The 20,067-nt window shown below is 24.7% G+C and overlaps 1 protein-coding gene across 1 annotated transcript; it reads left to right on the forward strand.

The window, feature by feature from the left end:
- The first annotated feature begins 2,427 nt into the window (after positions 1-2,427).
- On the forward strand, positions 2,428-15,499 carry LOC112737817 (uncharacterized). Its single transcript, XM_025787939.3, has 5 exons — positions 2,428-2,608; positions 2,780-3,072; positions 4,262-4,305; positions 11,072-11,189; positions 13,791-15,499. Exons 4-5 carry the CDS (start codon positions 11,091-11,093, stop codon positions 15,240-15,242), a joined length of 1,551 nt encoding a protein of 516 aa, XP_025643724.1. The 5' UTR covers positions 2,428-2,608; positions 2,780-3,072; positions 4,262-4,305; positions 11,072-11,090; the 3' UTR covers positions 15,243-15,499.
- Positions 15,500-20,067: the final 4,568 nt, after the last annotated feature.

Raw genomic sequence — 20,067 nt, forward strand, 5'->3', positions numbered from 1 at the left:
AAATTAAAATTTTTTATAATTTTAATATACTTTTAATATATTAAATACATAAAGATATTGTTATTTTTAGCGCTTTTAATAAGTGCTTTTATTATATAAAATAATAAAGATGAAATATAATTTGAAAAATTATACGAAAATAAAGTGATAAAATCAATCTATTATGTGATAATATCACATCTTATAAATAATTTAGATTGGGTTGTGCTGAATAAACTATTATTAGTATTACAATTTGATCGAATGATTTAATTTAGATTCTAAAAAATATGAGTATATTTTAATGAACATATTCATAAAAATAATTTTTTAACAATTATATTTAAATACAATAATATAAATTTATTTATTTATTGGGGTAAATCACAATAATAAACTAAGGGGATCAAAATTTTACACAAATCCGCGAAATCAAAATCTGCTTCGTGAATCCACCAATGCACATTTATATATAATTCGAACTAACTTGATTTGAACTCCATTTTTACATAATTCGAACCAAATAGGATCGAATTATACACAAACACATGCACACACTAATTCGAACCAAATAGGTTCGAATTATACACAAGACATACGCACACACTAATTCGAACCAGCTTGGTTCGGATTACACACATAGTAATTTCTATGCTGTTAAAAAATTAATAATTATTAAAAAAATTTATGAAAAAATTAATAATTTAAAAATTAAAAAAATATATATTTTATTTCATACATTAAAAAAAGCTAACAAAATATTTAATTACGAGACTTCTTTAAAATATTTGTGATCTATCAATTCGAATTTCATACAATACTCTTTTGTCCATTTTTAATAGCTCATGAATATTTTTTAATAAACTTATTTAAATTATACTACAAAAAATATTTTATCCTATGCAAAATAATTTAAAAAAATGGCTTAAAAAATATTATGACTACTATACAAATTTGTAATGTTCTAATAACTTAGGCAAATACATCAATGTACTCAAATTTTAAATAAAATACTCTACATAGTCAATAATAATTTAGAAATGAAAGAAAATATTTTATTTCATACAAAACAATTAAAAATATATTTTATTCTAATACAAAAAATTTTTTAAAAAATGGCTTAAAAAATGTTATGAGTACTATAAAAGTTTGTAATATTCTAGTGATTTAGGTAAATACATGATAAAAATATTTTTTTTAAGATCTAAATTATTATTGACTATGTAGAGTATTTCTATAATGATCTAAGTCAACCATATATTACAAATTTTTATAGTACTCCTAATTATACGGTGATTCGAATCACCTTATATTACAAATTCGTAAAAATTTGTAATATCCTAATGACTTAGGACATTAAAGAAATACTCTACATAGTCAATAATAATTTAGATCTTAAAGAAAAAATATTTTTATCATGTATTTACCTAAATCACTAGAATATTACAAACTTTTATAGTACTCATAATATTTTTTAAGCCATTTTTTAAAAAATTTTTGTATTAGAATAAAATATATTTTTTAATTATTTTGTATGGAATAAAATATTTTCTTTCATTTCTAAATTATTATTGACTATATAGAGTATTTTATTTAAAATTTGAGTACATGGATGTATTTGCCTAAGTTATTAGAACATTACAAATTTGTATAGTAGTCCTAACATTTTTTAAGCCATTTTTTTAAATTGTTTTGCATAGGATAAAATATTTTTTGTAGTATAATTTAAATAAATTTATTAAAAAATATCCATGAGCTATTAAAAATGGACAAAAGAGTATTGTATGGAATTCGAATTGATAGATCACAAATATTTTAAAGAAGTCTCGTAATTAAATATTTTGTTAGCTTTTTTTAATGTATGAAATAAAATATATATTTTTTTAATTTTTAAATTATTAATTTTTTCATAAATGTTTTTAATAAATTATTAATTTTTTAACAGCATAGAAATTACTATGTGTGTAATTCGAACCAAGCTGGTTCGAATTAGTGTGTGCGTATGTGTTGTGTATAATTGGAACCTATTTGGTTCGAATTAGTGTGTGCATGTGTTTGTGTATAATTCGAACCTATTTGGTTCGAATCATGTAGAAATGGAGTTCAAATCAAGTTGGTTCGAACTACATATAAATGTGCATTGGTGGATTCACGAAACAGATTTTGATTAGATGGATTTGTGTAAAATTTTGATCCCCTTGGTTTATTATTGTGATTTACCCTATTTATTGATTATGTTAATTAAAAAAAAAACAAATATTTTTTGAAAAGATAAAAATTATGACTTCTAAAAAGGTTTTTTTTTTGTATTTTTAGTTTTACTTAAAAAACTTATCAAAAATACTAAAATTTTAAAAAGATTTTTTTATTAATTTTTTTTTTCATTTAGTGGCATCTAAACACAAACTATGTGTAAATTTATAAAGACAGAGTCAACTTATTTTAAGCAAGGACAATGGCAATTGAACAATGAACAGTGGAATGCGAAATGAGTGTAAATTTGCAGGTTTCCTGTTAGAAGCAGATGTATACAAACTTCATTCACTATATTATTCAAACTGATCATCCCTGTTTGAATAATGCATACAATGCATTACGAAGGACTTCACTCTCCCACGTGGTAATTAAGGTGAGCTAGCTGTCCAATGCCCATAAATCAATTTCAATTTCTATGCTTCTTTAACTACATATTTTTGCCATTGTTGATTATGTCGTTTAATATTTTCCAATACTTTTCAAAACCTACCAAAGAGATCTAAACATAAAGAGATCTAAACTCCCCATCCAATATTTTTGACAGCTATAGGACTTGTAACTTGTAAGTGTGTAACGATGGAGTCAACTTATTTTAAGCAAAGGAAGTTGAGTAGTGTAACGCGAAATCAAGTATAAATTTGATCCTCCCTGACTCTCTCAATCTCACTCAAGGAGAGTCTCTGACTGTCAGTCTCACTCTCAAGCACCGCCACCGCCACTGCCGGGCTACTCTGCTTCGTCTCGTGACTCTCGCGTCCGCCCCTGTGGGTCTCCTTCACTGGCTTGTCGCCTCCTCTGCGTGACTGCTTCCCCGTGCTCGGTCTCCTTCTTTCTCAGGTATGTTTTTTTAATTTTTTTTATTTATTCAGTTAGTCTTGTTGGGTTATAATTTGATTAACTGAGAAACTGATTAATGATAATGATTAACTGAATCTGTTAATTCTTGATTGTTAACTGGGTTATAATCTATTAATCTGTTAATTGAGGAACGAATTTGGCTGATTATAATCAGTTGATTCAGGGGGATTATTCAATTGTAGGATAAAAAAAAATATAAGTAGACAATAAAAATATTAAATAATATAAATAATGGATATATTGGATGTTCATTTCACTAAATTTGTAAATAGTTATTTTAATATTAAAATTTAGGTGAATAATTTAAAAGTGTAATGTATTTTTATTTTATTAGTGATTATTCATATTATTCAAAAAAATTATTAATTACTTATGGACAATCTGTTCATTTAAGATGACTTCATTAAATACAGCATTAAAAACACCATCCTCTCCCGAGAACAGAGATCTACTCCTGATGTAACAATTAAAACCCAAATTTTAAAATTACTCAGACTTTGAATTATTCATTGAATATAATTTATAAACTGTTATTTTTATTGTGTTAAATAAAAATATTATTATATTAATATTAATATTATTGATTAATTTATGTTTATTTTTATATTAATTATTTTTAGAATTTAAAATTTAAATTTTATTAAAATATTAGTGATGATATCTATTTTAAATTTTAAATTTAAGTGATTAATTATTTTATATTTTTTATTAATGTAAAGTTGAGTTAACCAGTTTAATTAATAATCCATTTATTGAAATAGTAATTTAGTAATTTAATAAGACAAAGTATAGGGAATCAGCAATTTTTGTGTTTTGTGGTTAGTATTTAACTATCAAAAAAAAAAGTGAGTAATCTCTTGTCATTGAATATAATCTCACTCTATTAAAAATATTATTGATAGCTAATTGATAATTATAATACATAAAAATTACTAATCCCTAACACTCTTCATTTAATAATTTAACTGGTTTAATTCTAACAACTATAAAAAAGACAGACCTGGCAAAATTAAATGGTAAATGTTAAGAAGGTTAGTAATGAATAGTGGAATGCAAAACGAGAATAAATTTGGTTTCATTAGAAGCAGATGTATACAAACTTCATTCGCTATTCTCCTACTGATAATCAGAATCCCTTTAGTTTCTTTTTTCTTTTGTTTTTGGGCAGGTTGGTTTGCATGAAGGACGTCACTCTCCCTCGTGATAATTAAGGTCAGCTAGCTACCCATACATCAACTTCAACTAATCCTTATATGCTTCTTTAATTACATACTTTTGGGATTAAAGTTGGTTAATTATATTAAAACTTTTGATTAATGTTGCTTAATTGCAAAAAACCATATATATACCTATTATGAATTAAGACTGAGTTTGAAAAGAAGATTGAGATTGAGAGTTTTATATTTTGTTTAATGTAAAATATATTAAATTGAGTTATATCTTAATATTATGTTTGGTTTAAAATAAATATAAAAATTAAAAATAGATTTAAAATTTAAAAAATTAAATAAAAATATTTTTAAAATAAAATATTATTAAAATTTTAATTTTTATCTCTAAAAATTTCAGTCTTTTATATCATTATTTTCTAAAAGTATTAAAAATTAAAGACTAAAATTTTATGTTCTCCTTACTAAACACAATACTCAATTCTAATTCCACAATTTCAATCTAGTAGTCATAAAAATCAAACGAAGCCTAAGTATTTTAATACTCTCTTGTGCTAAGTAAGATGGTAGACGACCATTAAATGATTCCATAACAAAATATATTTTTTAAGTTTTTTAATAATTATTAAATAATTTTTATTTAATTTTAATTATAAATTAATTATTTATATATTATTTAATTATAAAATATATTTTTTATTTTATAAATTTTTATATTATCGTTCATCTATCATATTTATTAATAATCAAAAACAAAAATAATAACTAGATATTCCATTAATCGTGACAAATATTTTAACAATTTTAATCAATTAGAATTTTATCTTTGATTCGTTACATTTGTATAAGTCTGTAAAATCATATTTGTTAAAAAATTAATTGTTTAAATGTACAAAACAATCGATTGAATATCTAATTTTTTTAAAATTCAATCGATTGGAATTGCTACACAATCGATTGATCGTGTTACCAGATTGAAGTCATAAAAAAAAATATGGATTTTCACAAGTCAATAATAACAATAATAAGGAACTCATCGTTGAGACCCACTACTGATCTTCGTTCTTACGAGCTAGAAAGAACAAGTTTCAAACACGAAAAATATATAATTGATCACACTATGTGACACTAAAGTTTGCTTGTTAACACATAATACAGTTTAGGTTAGTAATGTCAAATCAGATTTAGTAAGGGAAAGAAAGTGCTTTACTTCTAGAGATTAGGAATGGGTAACAATCAACGTGGCTAGTTCTAAATAACTGCGATTATGACAATCAGGATCACTTATAATCTATTTTAGATGTATTTTGATTTGGTATACATCAACACGTTCACAATGATATATACAGTTTCATCTTCAAAAATTCAATTACAAAATCAAAATCCCTAATTTTTTCGCAAAACTAAAAGCGGAAGGGATCTCTAAGGAAAGCATGATTTCATCCTTCTGCGTGGATTGTATGGACACGACGTGCTGTTGTTAGAGGGATTGCTGTTAGATGGTTGTGGAACTGTCTTTCTATCGGGGTCACCATCACCTTGAACTTCAAATAGAGAATTTGGAGAAGACAATTGTGAAAACAAGGGGTTAGGGCATCAATTGAGAATTTTGATTTTCATAGTGTTTTTAATTTTTATAGATGTGATAATTAAGAGACAAACAAAAATTCGTTGATTCACATTATGAAAGTATTTATGAAAATTACAATTAATGAAAGATTTATTTTGTTGATCTTTTTAATTGTTAATGAATAATAAAATAATAATTTATAAGATAAAAAATAAATTTTATAATTAAATGATATATAAATAATTAATTTATAATTAAAATTAAATAAAATTTTTTTACCAATTATTAAAAAATTTAAAATATATATTTGATTGTGGAACTATTTAATAGTCTAAACATTTTGAACTATTAAATTCTATGCCAAATAAGATATATGATAACACCCGAAAATAAAATGTTTCTAGCATGTATTGTCCTATACAAACTTATATTAAGATGTGTACATAAAGTTGCAACAAAACGTTGAAACCAACTTATTATTTATTAATATTTTTAGCTGCCATCCTCACCAGTAAAGTAGTGGAGTAGCAGGAAGATTAATTAAAATGAAAGATGTACACATTATTAATTTTCTTTTGTATAACGAAATATTGCATGAAAAAATATTAAATTTAAATCTAATTAAAAATCTGAAGTCAATAATTATGATATTGAAGTACTTTGGTAGGTTGTGATGCTAATATTTGTGTGTTTGTATAAATAAAGGGTATTTTCATATTTGTAAATTAACAAAAAAGGTTATCTTGTTTTTTCCTTTTTTAAAATAAAAGTCAAATTTCTAATACAACTAAACAAACTGAAATTTTTGTAAATAAAATCTATATTTCAAACAATAATACGATTAAACAACCTAAATTTTAAAAAGGTAATTCAATCTTTTAAAAATTAACTATAAAGTTATTTTATTTTAGTCTTTCTAAAATCAAATTCAAATTTTTAATACAATTAAACAACTTTAATCCTAAAACGGTATTAGTCCTTCTAAAATCTTATTCTAATTTTTATTTTCTACTACAATCAAATAACCTTTATTAAGATATAAGGATCTTTTAGTTTTACAAATTAAACTTAGAAAGTTATTTTAGTCTTTTAAAAAATAATTATAAGGGTATTTTAGTTTTCAAAAATTAATTCTAAAAAAAAAATTTAGTCTCTAAAATGATCTTTGTGTATTTGAGTCTTTTTTAAAATAAATTTCAAATGTCTAATGTCTCATGAAATCAAACAATATCAATTAATAATATAAGGTTAATTTAGTCTTATAAAAATTAACCTTGAGAGGTGGTTGTGTTCTTTTAAAAATTAACTATAACAATATTTTAGTTATTTTAATATAAAATTAAAATTTATATTTTTAAATATAATCAAGTAATCTTTATTAATTAGATAGGGTTATTTTAATAATTTTAAAATTAACATTAAAATGGTACTTTTCTATCTATTTTTAGTCTTTTAAAAATGTAACACAGATATTTTAATCTTTTTCAAATTATACTAAAATTTATTTTAGTTTTTTCTATAATGAATTTTGTAAATATTTTATTTTTAAAAATAACCTTAAAGGTTGCATGTTAAAAAAAATAATAAAATCCTAATTGCAACTTGCGTTTTGCATTAATATTATAGCAGTGTAAATACTTTGTATATATCTATTTTATTATGTATCTAAAAATTGGATTGATGATCGAACCGTTTTCGTTATTGATTCACTTATTTAATGGTTTAACCGATTTAATTGTGGTTTAACCGTAAAAATCGTTTTATAATAAAATAATATATAAAATTATAAATAAACACAAAAAATACAGATACTAATATTTAACTTATATTCTTATTATATTAATTAGTGTGTTAAATTATGTTAATGTTGTATTATAACTATAATTATTTGATTGAAATTTTTTGACAGTTTATAATTTTTTAATTCATAATAAATTTATTAAAAATTTAAATCATTTTTTGAAGTTATTTTTTCAATTAAATACAATATAATTTTTAGCATATATTTATTTTAAATTATAATATCATAATTTATCTATATTAATATTTTAAATACATGTGTTTCTTGTGAGAAAAATAGAAAATAAATTAAATTAAAATATTAAATAGATAAATTGGTGCATATTTTGGATGGAAATGTAAACTAGGATCTCTTTTGTTTTTTTGTTTTTTTTTTCGTTCCTCACTTCTTGGATTTTTGGTTTTTACTTTCTTTTATTAGTTTACCAAAAAAACAAATTAGAAGGAAAAAGTCCAATGACTAACCTATCTCCAAGTGACATTGACCCTGCAGCATAATTGATTCTAATTAGTATCTTTCTCTCCTTCTTTTGTTATGTTGCATTTGAAGCATACTAGCAGCAATTTATCACTAACATTGAAAAGAGAATAGGAAGATAGGAGAGAGAAAAGAAGGTTTAAAGTCAATGTCACTGCGTACGTTGTTGTGTTTAAAGTCATTGTCATTCTACCGTCGCTGTTCTAGATTTGGCATCTCAGCGTCGTTCCAGAATCTAGATTTGCTATTTTTGGGCGTCATTCCAAATCTGCTTCTCCCTTATTCTGATGACTTCTTCCTCTTCTTTCTCATGTTTGATGATTTCTTCTTTTTCTGGTCATTACAATTTTTGTTGTTGAAAATATGAAAGAACTTTGGAAAAGGAGAAGCTGCGTGAGGGATTATATTTTGATTTTATTTTTTAATGAAAACCCAAAACGATGTCGCTCTTCTATAAAAAGTGGTCTCTCATCTCTACCTAACTTCTTTGAAGAAGTCGGACACTGACAAAAGAGCCCACTTTTCACTAATCCAATGTGGCAGGTTACTGCTTCTAGAAGCAGTAACTAAATATCATCTCCTCCAGGGGTGGAGCTAGTGAGCTACATTGTAGCAAAAGGGGTTAATGACTCTCTAATTTTATTTTTTTACATGTAAATTATATATAAATTTTAGTTTAGTCTCTCCTCAAAATTTTATTTTAGTCTTATTTTATTATATAAATATTTTTGACCCTCCTCTAATCTTTTATCTAGCTCCGCCCCTGATCTCCTCCCAAAAGATAGATTTTCAACAAACTCTCAAGATATAAGATAAGATAAGATGGAACCAGTGACGGATCCAAAAAATTTTGCTGGTGGGGGCAAATCATACACAATAAAAACAATAATTTTTAGGGTAAAGCGTATTTTTTGTTCTTAATATTTGCAATTTTTTTTAAATACACCTAACGTTAGTTGCATTCAATTTTGTTCCTAATATTTTTAATTTATGTCAAAATTATCCCTAAACGTCAACTTATATACAATGTTAGGAATAAATTGAAAGCTTATAGGGATAGTTTTGATACAAATTAAAAACGTGTAAGAACAAAATTGAATGAATAAAAAATGTTAGAAAAAAATTAAATAAAATTAAACATTAGAAATATTTAAAAAAACCTAAGTATTAGGGAAAAAATAATTTACCCTAATTTTTATAATTTCACAAAAAATTAAAATTATAATATGAATATAAAAACTCAGCAAACCAATCATAGAAAAATTTACTAATAAAATTTTATTATGCAATAACCATTAATCAAAAAATAAAAATATTACACAAGAGTATAATTATAAAATAAATGTAATATAATTTAATAAAAGAAAAATTACAAAAAGATAAAAATAAAATTTTAATTAAATCAAAAGAAATTAAAAAATAAAATAGAGAAAATAGAAAAATAGAAAACTGGAAGAAAGTAAAAAAATATAATAGCAAAAAAGTTGATTTTGAGAATAATTAAGGTTAGGATTATTTATTTTGGCTTCTCATTTTTTTATTATTTATTTAATTAATCTTTTATTAAATATTTAAAATTAAATTTTATATATTTATAAAATTAAATTTAATTAAATATCTTTCAATAATATTAAATTGTGAAGAGTGGGGTTAAAATTATTTATATAGTGGGAGCAAATGAAATTTAATACTACATACTATTTAAGAATTTTATAAAACTCAACGGGGGCACTTGCCCCCACAAGCTATCATGTAAATCCGTCCCTGGATAGAATTATCGCTACCAAAGAGGTTATCAAACTCTACTATAAATATACTGACACCCCCAAATATAACTCACGTTCTAAACTTCTAATCGAATAAAAACCTATCTAAAACACATGCTAACTTACAGTGATGGACCCAGAAAAATTTAACCGTAAAGGCAAAAATATAATAAAATTTAGGTATATATCTATTTTTTTTTTTTTTTTTGCTTTCCATGATACCTAACAAGTTAAAGACTAATCTATTGAGAATATGAGTTTCATTTAAGGGGGCTGATGAATTGCTACACATACGAGACGAAATTCGAACTCATAATACTTACTTAAGCGGATGACTAAACTAATTATTCGACCAACCCAAATTTGTTTAGATATATTTAAAATTCTAAATTTAGAACTATTTATACATTTTGATAAGAACTGAAAATATACACACAATCACTTATTATAATATTTAAATAAATAAAAAGATAATTTCACATACAATATAATATTCAAAATCATAAAAAAATAATTTATAATGACTTTTTTATTTTTAACATAATTAAATATTATTTTTTCATATATGTTCTTAAATAATTATTTTATTTTTTATTATCTCATTTAATTATAAAATCTACTTATTATAGTCTTTATCGTATAAATAAAATTTTTAATCAAAATAATTACTATAATCAAAACTATTTTAATAATAAATATTAATAGAGTATATTAATATATAGATAATATGTTTTTTATCTTAAATATTTTTTTAAAAAAAATCACTAATAATTTAAGTTATATTTAATTAAAAAATTAAATCTTAATTTAATTATCAACTAATTAACTAATATAATAAAATTAATTATCACTTTTTTGAGTTTATTTATTTATTTAATTTTTTTATTTTATACTAAATCAAATTTAACAATATAATTATTATTAAATGTTAAGTTTAACAAAATAATTTTTCACATAAAACACACAAAAAATATTTATATTTTTTATATATATATAAGTATTAGTTTTTTCTTTTAAATTTTGTGGGGTAAATACCCCCTCTTTAATGAATATATATATATATATATATATATATATATATATATATATATATATAAGTATTAGTTTTTTATTTTAAATTTTGTGGGACAAATACCTCCTCTTTAATGAATATAGGTTTGTCCCTGCTAATTTAAGTATTGGAGTTTTTTTGTAGGTACCACCCCCACTTTCTCATGAAGAATTCGGACAGGCAGCACTTCGGTATTATCAATTCGAATGCTGTCACACAAAAGAATCTGGACCTCACGTTCAAGTCGAAATCAATATTTCAGGTAACCCTCGGAACTAGATTGAAAATTAAAATTTTTTATAGTTTTAATATACTTTTAATATATTAAATACATAAAGATATTGCTATTTTTAGTGCTTTTAATAAGTGCTTTTATTATAGAAAATAATAAAGATGAAATATAATTTGAGAAACTATACAAAAATAAAGTGACAAAATCAATCTGTTATGTGATAATATCACATCCTATAAATAAATTATTTTAAATTTGGATTAGGTGTGCTGGACAAATTATTATTAGTATTATAATTTGAACGAGTGATTCAATTTAGACCTAAAAAATGTGAGTATATTTTAATGAACATATTCATAAAAATATTTTTTTAATAATTATATTTTATATACAATAATATAAACTTATTTATTTATTGATTATGTTAATTTTAAAAAAAAACAAATATTTTTTGAAAAGATAAAAATTATGACTTTTAAAGAAGATTTTTTTTATATATTTTTAGTTTTACTTAAAAAACTTATCAAAAATACTAAAATTTTAAAAAGATATTTTTATTATTTTTTTTCATTTAATGGCATCTAAACATAAACTATGTGTAAATTTATAAAGACCGAGTCAACTTATTTTAAGCAAGGGCAGTGGCAATTGAATAATGAATAGTGGAATGCGAAATGAGTATAAATAATTTCAACTTCAACTTCTATGCTTCTTTAACTACATATTTTTGCCATTGTTGATTATGCCGTTTAATATTTTCCAATATTTTTGAAAACCGACCCAAAGTGTTCTAAAAATAAATTTAAACTCCCCATCATTACTCTTCTCTTTAAACGTAAAATATTAACACTAAAAAGAGACTACCCTTTATTGTATAGATAACTTAGTTATAAGACTCAAGTGTAACGATGGAGTCAAGTAGTCAACTTATTTTAAACGTAAAATAGTTATATACACTAAAGTAAGACCACCTTTTATATATTGTTTAGATAGCTATAAGCCTTGTAAGTATGTAACAATGGAATCAACTTATTTTAAGCAAAGGAAGTTGACGAGTAGTGTACCGCGAAATCAAGTATACATTTGTAGGGGTTCCCGTTAGTAAGGGGGAGAGAGAGATGGGAAATGGTTCCAAATGATGAAATGGATACTTCTAAATTCTTCATAAAATGTTATTTTTATTTGAGTTTTTAAAAGGGTATTTTAGTCATTTGAAATAAACTAGAAAGGTATTTTAGTCTTTCTAAATTAAATTTGACTATGAAATTTATAATACAATCAAACAATTGAATTAGTTCTATAATGATATTTTAGTCCTTTTTTTTAAATTAACTTTAAGAGTTTGTTTTGTTCTTTTAAAAATTAGTTATAAGAGTATTTTAGTCGTTTTAAAAGTTTAAATTTATATTTCTAATACAATTAAATAAATTTTATTCTAAAAGGTCACTTTAGTGTTTTTAAGATTAACCCTAAAAATTATTTTGATATTTTAAAAATTAAGTAGAGGATATTTTAGTCTTTTTAATATTAAATTAGAATTTTTAATTGTTAAAAATTTTTATATTTTAATTAATTCTATAAAGTTATTTTAGTGATTTTAATATTATTGCTTAAAGGATATTTAATTTTTTGAAATTAATGCTAAAAGAATATTTTTAAAATAAACTATGTGGATATTTTAGTATTTTAAAATAAAATTCAAATTTTAAGTTGTAATATAATTAAATAACTTTAAGCATAAAAGAACATTTTAATTTTTTAATATTCATACTAAAATATTTTTCTAGAATATTTAAAAATGTATTCAATTCTCTATTTCAAAAAGTTAATTAAAAAAGATAACCTAATATTAATATAATTAATTCAAAAAAATATATAATATCTATCTATGATGTATGGACACTGACACGGACACGACACGACACGACACGGGACACGCTGACACACGAATTTTAAAATCTTATAAGACACGAGGACACGTATAAATATAAAATGGAAAAAATCTAGGGGGCCAACAACTTTGTTAAATTCTGGCCAGCATGTAACCAGCAAAGAAAAGTGAACCATTAGATGAAATCTCACATCAATCTCACACCATTAAAACCATCATTGATGGTTATTTGATGGCCATAAATCACAAAGTTGCTGGTCCCCTAGCATTCCTCATATAAAATATAAAATATTTTTTAGATAAATCATAATGATATTTTGATATTTATTGATATTAAAATATATTTTTTAATTATTTTTAACGTCTAATTTTAATTATATCAAGTATTTAAAATATTTTTTGTTTTAATAAATAATAATATATATTGTATCTAAATTTATTTCAAGAATAAGATTGGACACGCTGACACGTCATGATATTTAGGTGTGTCCAAACATGTCCAGAGAAAAATTTTTTATTTTTTATTAAGACGCAATTGGACATAACAGACACGCATGTCGAACAAATATTGGAGAGTATTCTGTCCAAAATGTGTTTGACACGCAAATACGACAACTCAGCTAAATGTCTTAGCTTCATAGATATCTATGCATGTGGAATATATTTCACGTATCAATTTTTTATTAAATTATGTATTTATTATACTAACATATATTTATTTGCATTGGACAATGGAGCAGGCATCGGATTCGAACGCAGAGAATATAATGGAACTGCCTCAGCCTCAGCCTAAGAAGACGGAATTGAATGCCCGGCTTGATAGGTTGCTTAAGTTACAGCCAGAGCCACATCATCCTCCACAACCCAGGATTCAAGAAATTCCTCGTTTTCTGCTTTATAAAAATCCCAGCTTGAAGAAGTACCGTTCACCACAGATGATATCGTTTGGTCCTATTCATTATCATGAGTTTCTTTCCAGTCTAGGACAACAACTCAAAACTACTTGGGCACGCTGGTATGTTGACATATTAAGGACAAAAAATCAAGAACAATATGAAAATGCAAATGATCGAATAGTGTCTCTGTACGAAACTATAACAAGAAAGATTCCGGAATTGAAGAATTTGTTTAGTAACGACATTATTCAACAATATAATAATAATGATGGGCAACTGGCTGACATGTTGTTTGTGGATGGATGTGCTTTGTTGTTTTTCATGGATGCTGTTGATGAACGACATCCAGAAAAGGTGGGCCTAGGGAAGCTTGACCAGTTGACGTATATATGGAGAGATGCCATTTTGTTGGAAAATCAACTTCCAATTCAGTTACTGGAGCTTCTAAGCTATGACAAAAAGAGTCAGTTGTACAACTCATTTTACAATTTTCTATTCATGGGATTACCAAGGAGAAATCGAGAAGATTCAATATTCACTTGGTCAGATGAAAGTAAACCAGCTCATCTTCTGGACTATATTCGCTTGTTTTACACGTCATCACCACCTGAGGTAAGGCCTTCTCTGCTTGATCCCTGTATTGGCTTCTGTACTAGACTATTCAAAAAAGAGAAAACTCTACCTCTTACTGAAAGAGATACTTGGCATCGATATAAGAACATACGGGATCTTAGAAATGTAGGAATTCAGGTGAAAGCAAACACTTCTGAATGGAAATGGAGTAACATATCTTTTACCTCCAACTTGTTTAGCGGACAACTGATGCTTCCAGGGATTGTAGTTGATGATGTCACACCTTCTCTGTATTACAACATGATTGCATATGAGATGCTTCCTGATTCTCAGAACAGCTTCCAGTGCTGCTCCTACTTCTTTCTAATGGATTCCCTGATTGATGATGCCGAGGATGTGAAGGAGCTCAGATTAGCTGGTGTCTTTCAGAATTTTCTCGGAAGTGATGAAGAAGTGGCCAAACTCTTCAATCAATTAGGGGGTTTATTGCCCGCTAAAATGTTCAATTGCACCACAAGAACAGGTGCACTGGCCTATAACGATAAATATATTGAAATCAAGCAACAGATTGATAAGCATTATAGAAATAGATGGAAGACATGGCGGGCTCAATTACACACCACTTACTTCAATAACCCGTGGTCTATCATTGCGTTTCTTGCCGCTGTGTTAGCATTGGTTCTCACTTCTCTCCAGACATGGTATACTATACATCCCAAATAAGGTCAGAGATAAAGTGATAACAAAGTAGTAATGTTCAATTTGCACTACCTGTAGTAGAAAAAGAATAAGAAATTTTGTTATGCTGTGATGTAAATCCCTCCCTCCCTTTTTTTTTTCCTTTTTTTTTATGATTTTGCATGAGAGGTGTAATGTTATGGTCTCTAAATTTTCACCTTATAATCGTTTTGCTGCTTGAATTTTAAACATACTCAATCGGTAGTTACTAAATTTTATAAATGAAATCAAGTATATTATGCTATCCATAATCTAATTGATAGAATGCTTACTTTGTTCACTGGAAAATGGTCTCGAGAAACCAATTAAATGAAAGGCTGGAAAAGACCAGGCCTCGCCGGATGGGCCATGGGTCATCCAAGCTCGAGCTTTTAGAGAGTGGTAGGCTGCTAGATCGTATCGTAAAAGACAGAATAAATAATGCTCGTGTGAGTATCTAGATAGAGTAAATAAATGTTGTTGTGTTGGGGATGTATCAAATATGGTGAAAATTTACATTCACTTATTTTTATGAAAATTTGAATTGAAAATTGTTAAATAATAATTTAATTAATTTATTAAATTATTTAACAATTTTCAAATATTAACTTTAAATAAACATAAAGTGAGAGTTTCCACCATCAAATATACTAGAATAATGGTCAGGATTCTTTGTCGAGGTCAGACTTCCTAGTTTAATCTAATCTTGTGTATTGTCATAAGAATATGAATATGATTATGTCCTCAAGCAACAAGCATTAACCTCCTAATAACTTGAACCCGTAAATGGGGATTTTGGCCTCTCAAAAATTGAAAAAATAGTTTCAGAATTAATAAAGAATAAATTTGTGGATTTTAAAATTTAAGAAATTGACAGTTACACCACCGGATTAATAAAATGTGTTGACCGTCATCTATCTATTCATCACCTTAAATGGCATTGTCAACATAGCATGTTATGTGTCTGCCAATATTTTGACACAAATTTTTGTAAATTCTAACTAACTAAAATTTATATTGACTCTCAAATTTACAAAGCTCTTACCTATATGATTTGTACGGGAGATTAAATTCTCAATTCATTTTCTTTTGTTATTTATTTGATTAAAATATATAAAATAGTAAAATACTAAAAAGACAAACAAAACTAGTATTTATCCAATAATTTTACGGAATCAGTTTTTAATTTGTATGAAAATGTAAAAATTATGGAGTAAAAGTTGCACTTTATCTTGTTTAGTATTTATGATGAAATAAAAAAAGCCCTTGCATGAAATTAATTAAAGTTTTAATAATGCTTTGTGCACGTTGCAAAATCATTATTCCATCAACAAAATTATTTTTACATCTTTTTCTTTTCTCACCAGCTCCCAAACAATATAATTTAGATTATATATAGATTTGGCCTAAATTAGTCATAGATCCATCTCAATTCTCTCCAAATTTACTTTTTCTCTTAATACAGACAGATTCAAAAATATTATTATAAGAGATTAATAATATATAATATTAATAAATTATACAAAAAATTATATAATATAAGATGTATTAAAAAATATATTTTAAAATACAAAAAATATGTGTGTATTTTTTATTAATAAAGTAGTCAATTTTTTGTATTATAAAATTCATTAATAATAGAATTTGTGTCAAATTTTTCAGTAATTTTCTTTTCAATATAATTAAAAGATAATTAGCAAAAAATTTATCTTTCATTTTTTTTAAGTTACTTTTCATAATATTCATAACTGAAAAAGATATTTCAGTTATAGCAGTTAAAACAGAGAGAATTAATATTAAATAAATCAAAAATGCCGATTACAAGAAGAAAAAGAATCTACTTATAAGATTTGAAAAAATTTATTTAATTAAAAAATATTAGTGATAATATATTTTTCAGATCTTTTTAATATTGTTACTTACTTTTTAAATATTAAAAATCATTAATATTTAATTAGATTAAACTTTTATTTATACTAAATTAAATACTAAATAAATTTTTAAAAAAATTAAATCATACTTAATAATATATTACTATTAATTTAAAAAATAAAAAATAAAAAAGACCCGTATGTCCATTCCTTCGAATGTTATAAATAAAGGTAAAATATTTATCGAATAATATTACACATTTAAGTCTTTTTGTTAATCAAATCTAATTAAGTTAGTCTAACATAACAAAAATTAGTTATAGTTAATATTATTTCAAATTTTATTATTTAACTTGATTGAACTTGATTATAAAAGACTTAGATGTATAGTATTATTCCCGGAAACTCCCCACTTAGCAACCATTCCGTAGCCACTAAGCATGGTCGCCAACCCCCCTCAACCAACTCTGATCTCTTAGGAATAATTGGATGCCTAGATGGTAGCTAGGAAGCAAAATCAAGACATAGATCATCCAGACCTCTTTGAAGGAATGGGTGAAAGCCCACAACCCCCAGAAACAACTCCTATAAAGGAAACCATCAAATAGCTACGAGGAAAGGAAAAGTAGGTTAGAGAAAGCTTTCGCCAGTCGTCCAACTAACAAGACTAGTAGCAATACTCTGATATTCAATTGGAAGCTGCTCGCAGAGGATAACACCCAGAAATAGGCGCAAATCTTGAAAGACGCTATCCAAATTAAAGAGAGAACTGTGATAGGCAACCTAAAGCACTCTTGTCAACGCACATACATTGAAATCCCTGAACAATCTGAGGTAAGGCCTTCTCTACATGATTGCGGTATTCGCTTCTGTATAGAGGAAACTCTACCTCTCAGACAAGAACATCCTTGGCATATATATAAGAACATACGGGATCTTAAAAATGCTAGTCAATTGAGAAAGAAAATGTGATATGAACAAATCAGTTATATTATAAATTTTTATAAATTTATGAATTTAATTTCGTAATATTATTATGGATAAAATACTAGTAATAATAATAATAGGACAAGTAAGTCTGAAAATTTTGTGTAAATTAATGGATTCGAAAGACAAAAGAGTATTAAATTAATTTTTAAGAGAATTTTGTGATGTAATCGTAGATCGTTCAAGAGGAGTATGTTTCTCAAGAACTATAATGTTAGATTCATAATATATGTCTTTAAAAAAAAATACAATATTAAACATGTTTCATATTTTTTTCCATACTCTTTTATCTTATTTTGTTAGGGACTTATATATAAATCTATCATATAATTCTTTAGGGATGTACTTGTATTTTTTTTTCCATAACTATGTATAAGTTTATCATAAAATTTTATCAAAGAATCATTAGATACTTTTTTCTTTAAGAATTTATAAGTTAATCACAAAAGTTTTCAAAGATCTATTTATCCTATTACCGAAAAGAAAATTCCAAGAAAATGCCCCATTAATAAAGATAAAATCATTCACGGTAAATTCTAACAATTTGATTGAGTGATGTATATAAAATGTTTCATACAATATGTAGAAATTAATTTTAAATATTTTATTATGCAGTAAAAAATTATTAATTTAATTATTACAATTTTCTTCCATTAATTTTGGAGAGGCTTGGTGCTTCCAGGAGTTGAACTTTTTACATAATTTGTTTTAGTAGGCAAGATCAACACGAAGGAGAAGCTAAGTCGACTCGACATTATTAATCATAATGATAATATTTGTGTTTTATGTAAAAAGAATATAAAATTTGTTCATCACCTATTTTTTGCCTGTGTGTGGTGTGTTTGGTTGAAGTATGCTGATAGAGCATGGATCATTTCGAGAACTGTTAAAGAGTTCTTTGAAAATTGGTCTAGTGTACCAAATTGCAAGATAGAGCAAAAAATATGACCGAAAATTTTTTTTGCGATAATTTAGAATATTTGATTGAAGCGAAATAGCAGAATTTTTTAGAATTTAGAGACAAGTGTTGAAGAAGTAAAGATTAGGTCCTTTTTGCATTACAAAAAATGATGTAGAATGAATCCGTCTGGTTTTAACCATAAAGTCAACAATATATATATCATTAACCATAAAGAAGGTCAACCCGTGTGTGCTGGCAGCTGAATTGAAAATTGAGAACAAAACCAAGTGGGGATTAAAACAAAACAAAAAAAAAGTGTTAGAAAGTAAAGATTTTAACTTAATTTATTTTTTATTCTATATTCTATAAATTTAATTTATTTCTATAAAACTTAGTTTATTAAAGCTTTCATAACAATAAATAATAGATAATAAATGAAGAAAATAGATATAGTCATTATTTAATTGATAATATTATTTCTAGATTACCTTTATAATTTTTTTCATTTTCAAAAAAAATAAAATAAAATTTTATTAACAAGTGTCTTAATATCCTAAAAGAAACTTTTGAAAGAAATAGAAAAATTTATTAAAAAATAAAAATTTTATATTTTTAATTCAATAGATTAAACAGCTAAAAAATTACTATTTTTAGTGCGTTCAATAAGTGCTTTTATATTAGAAAATAATACTGATGAAATATATATAATTCGAGAAATTACACAAAAATAAGGCGACAATATCAAACTCAAATAATGTGATAATAATATAATATCACATCCTATAAATAAGTTATTAAAGATTCGTATTGCATTGGACTGAATTGGATAAGTTAGGATAAAGTTTTTTTTCGTTTTAATATATGTGATTTTATTTTAAAAATATTTTTAATGTTTAATTTTATTTAACTTTATCTTTAATATTTTTTATTTAAATCAAAATTATTTTTGAACGTTTAAAATTTTGTCTTTAACGTTTTAGATAGAATTAATCTCCAAGATAATTGTAAAAATATTTTTAAAAAAATTACAAATATTATGAAAAAAAAGCATACTTTTCCTGCTATTATTATT

The sequence above is a fragment of the Arachis hypogaea genome, chromosome 2 (assembly GCF_003086295.3).
Source record: "Arachis hypogaea cultivar Tifrunner chromosome 2, arahy.Tifrunner.gnm2.J5K5, whole genome shotgun sequence".
NCBI lineage: Eukaryota > Viridiplantae > Streptophyta > Magnoliopsida > Fabales > Fabaceae > Arachis > Arachis hypogaea.

Coding starts and splice junctions, on each gene's coding strand:
- LOC112737817 (XM_025787939.3), top strand. CDS start 11,091: ATGAAGAATTCGGACAGGCAGCACTTCGGTATTATCAATTCGAATGCT. Junction 11,190..13,790: donor AGTCGAAATCAATATTTCAG/GTAACCCTCGGA, acceptor ACAATGGAGCAG/GCATCGGATTCGAACGCAGA.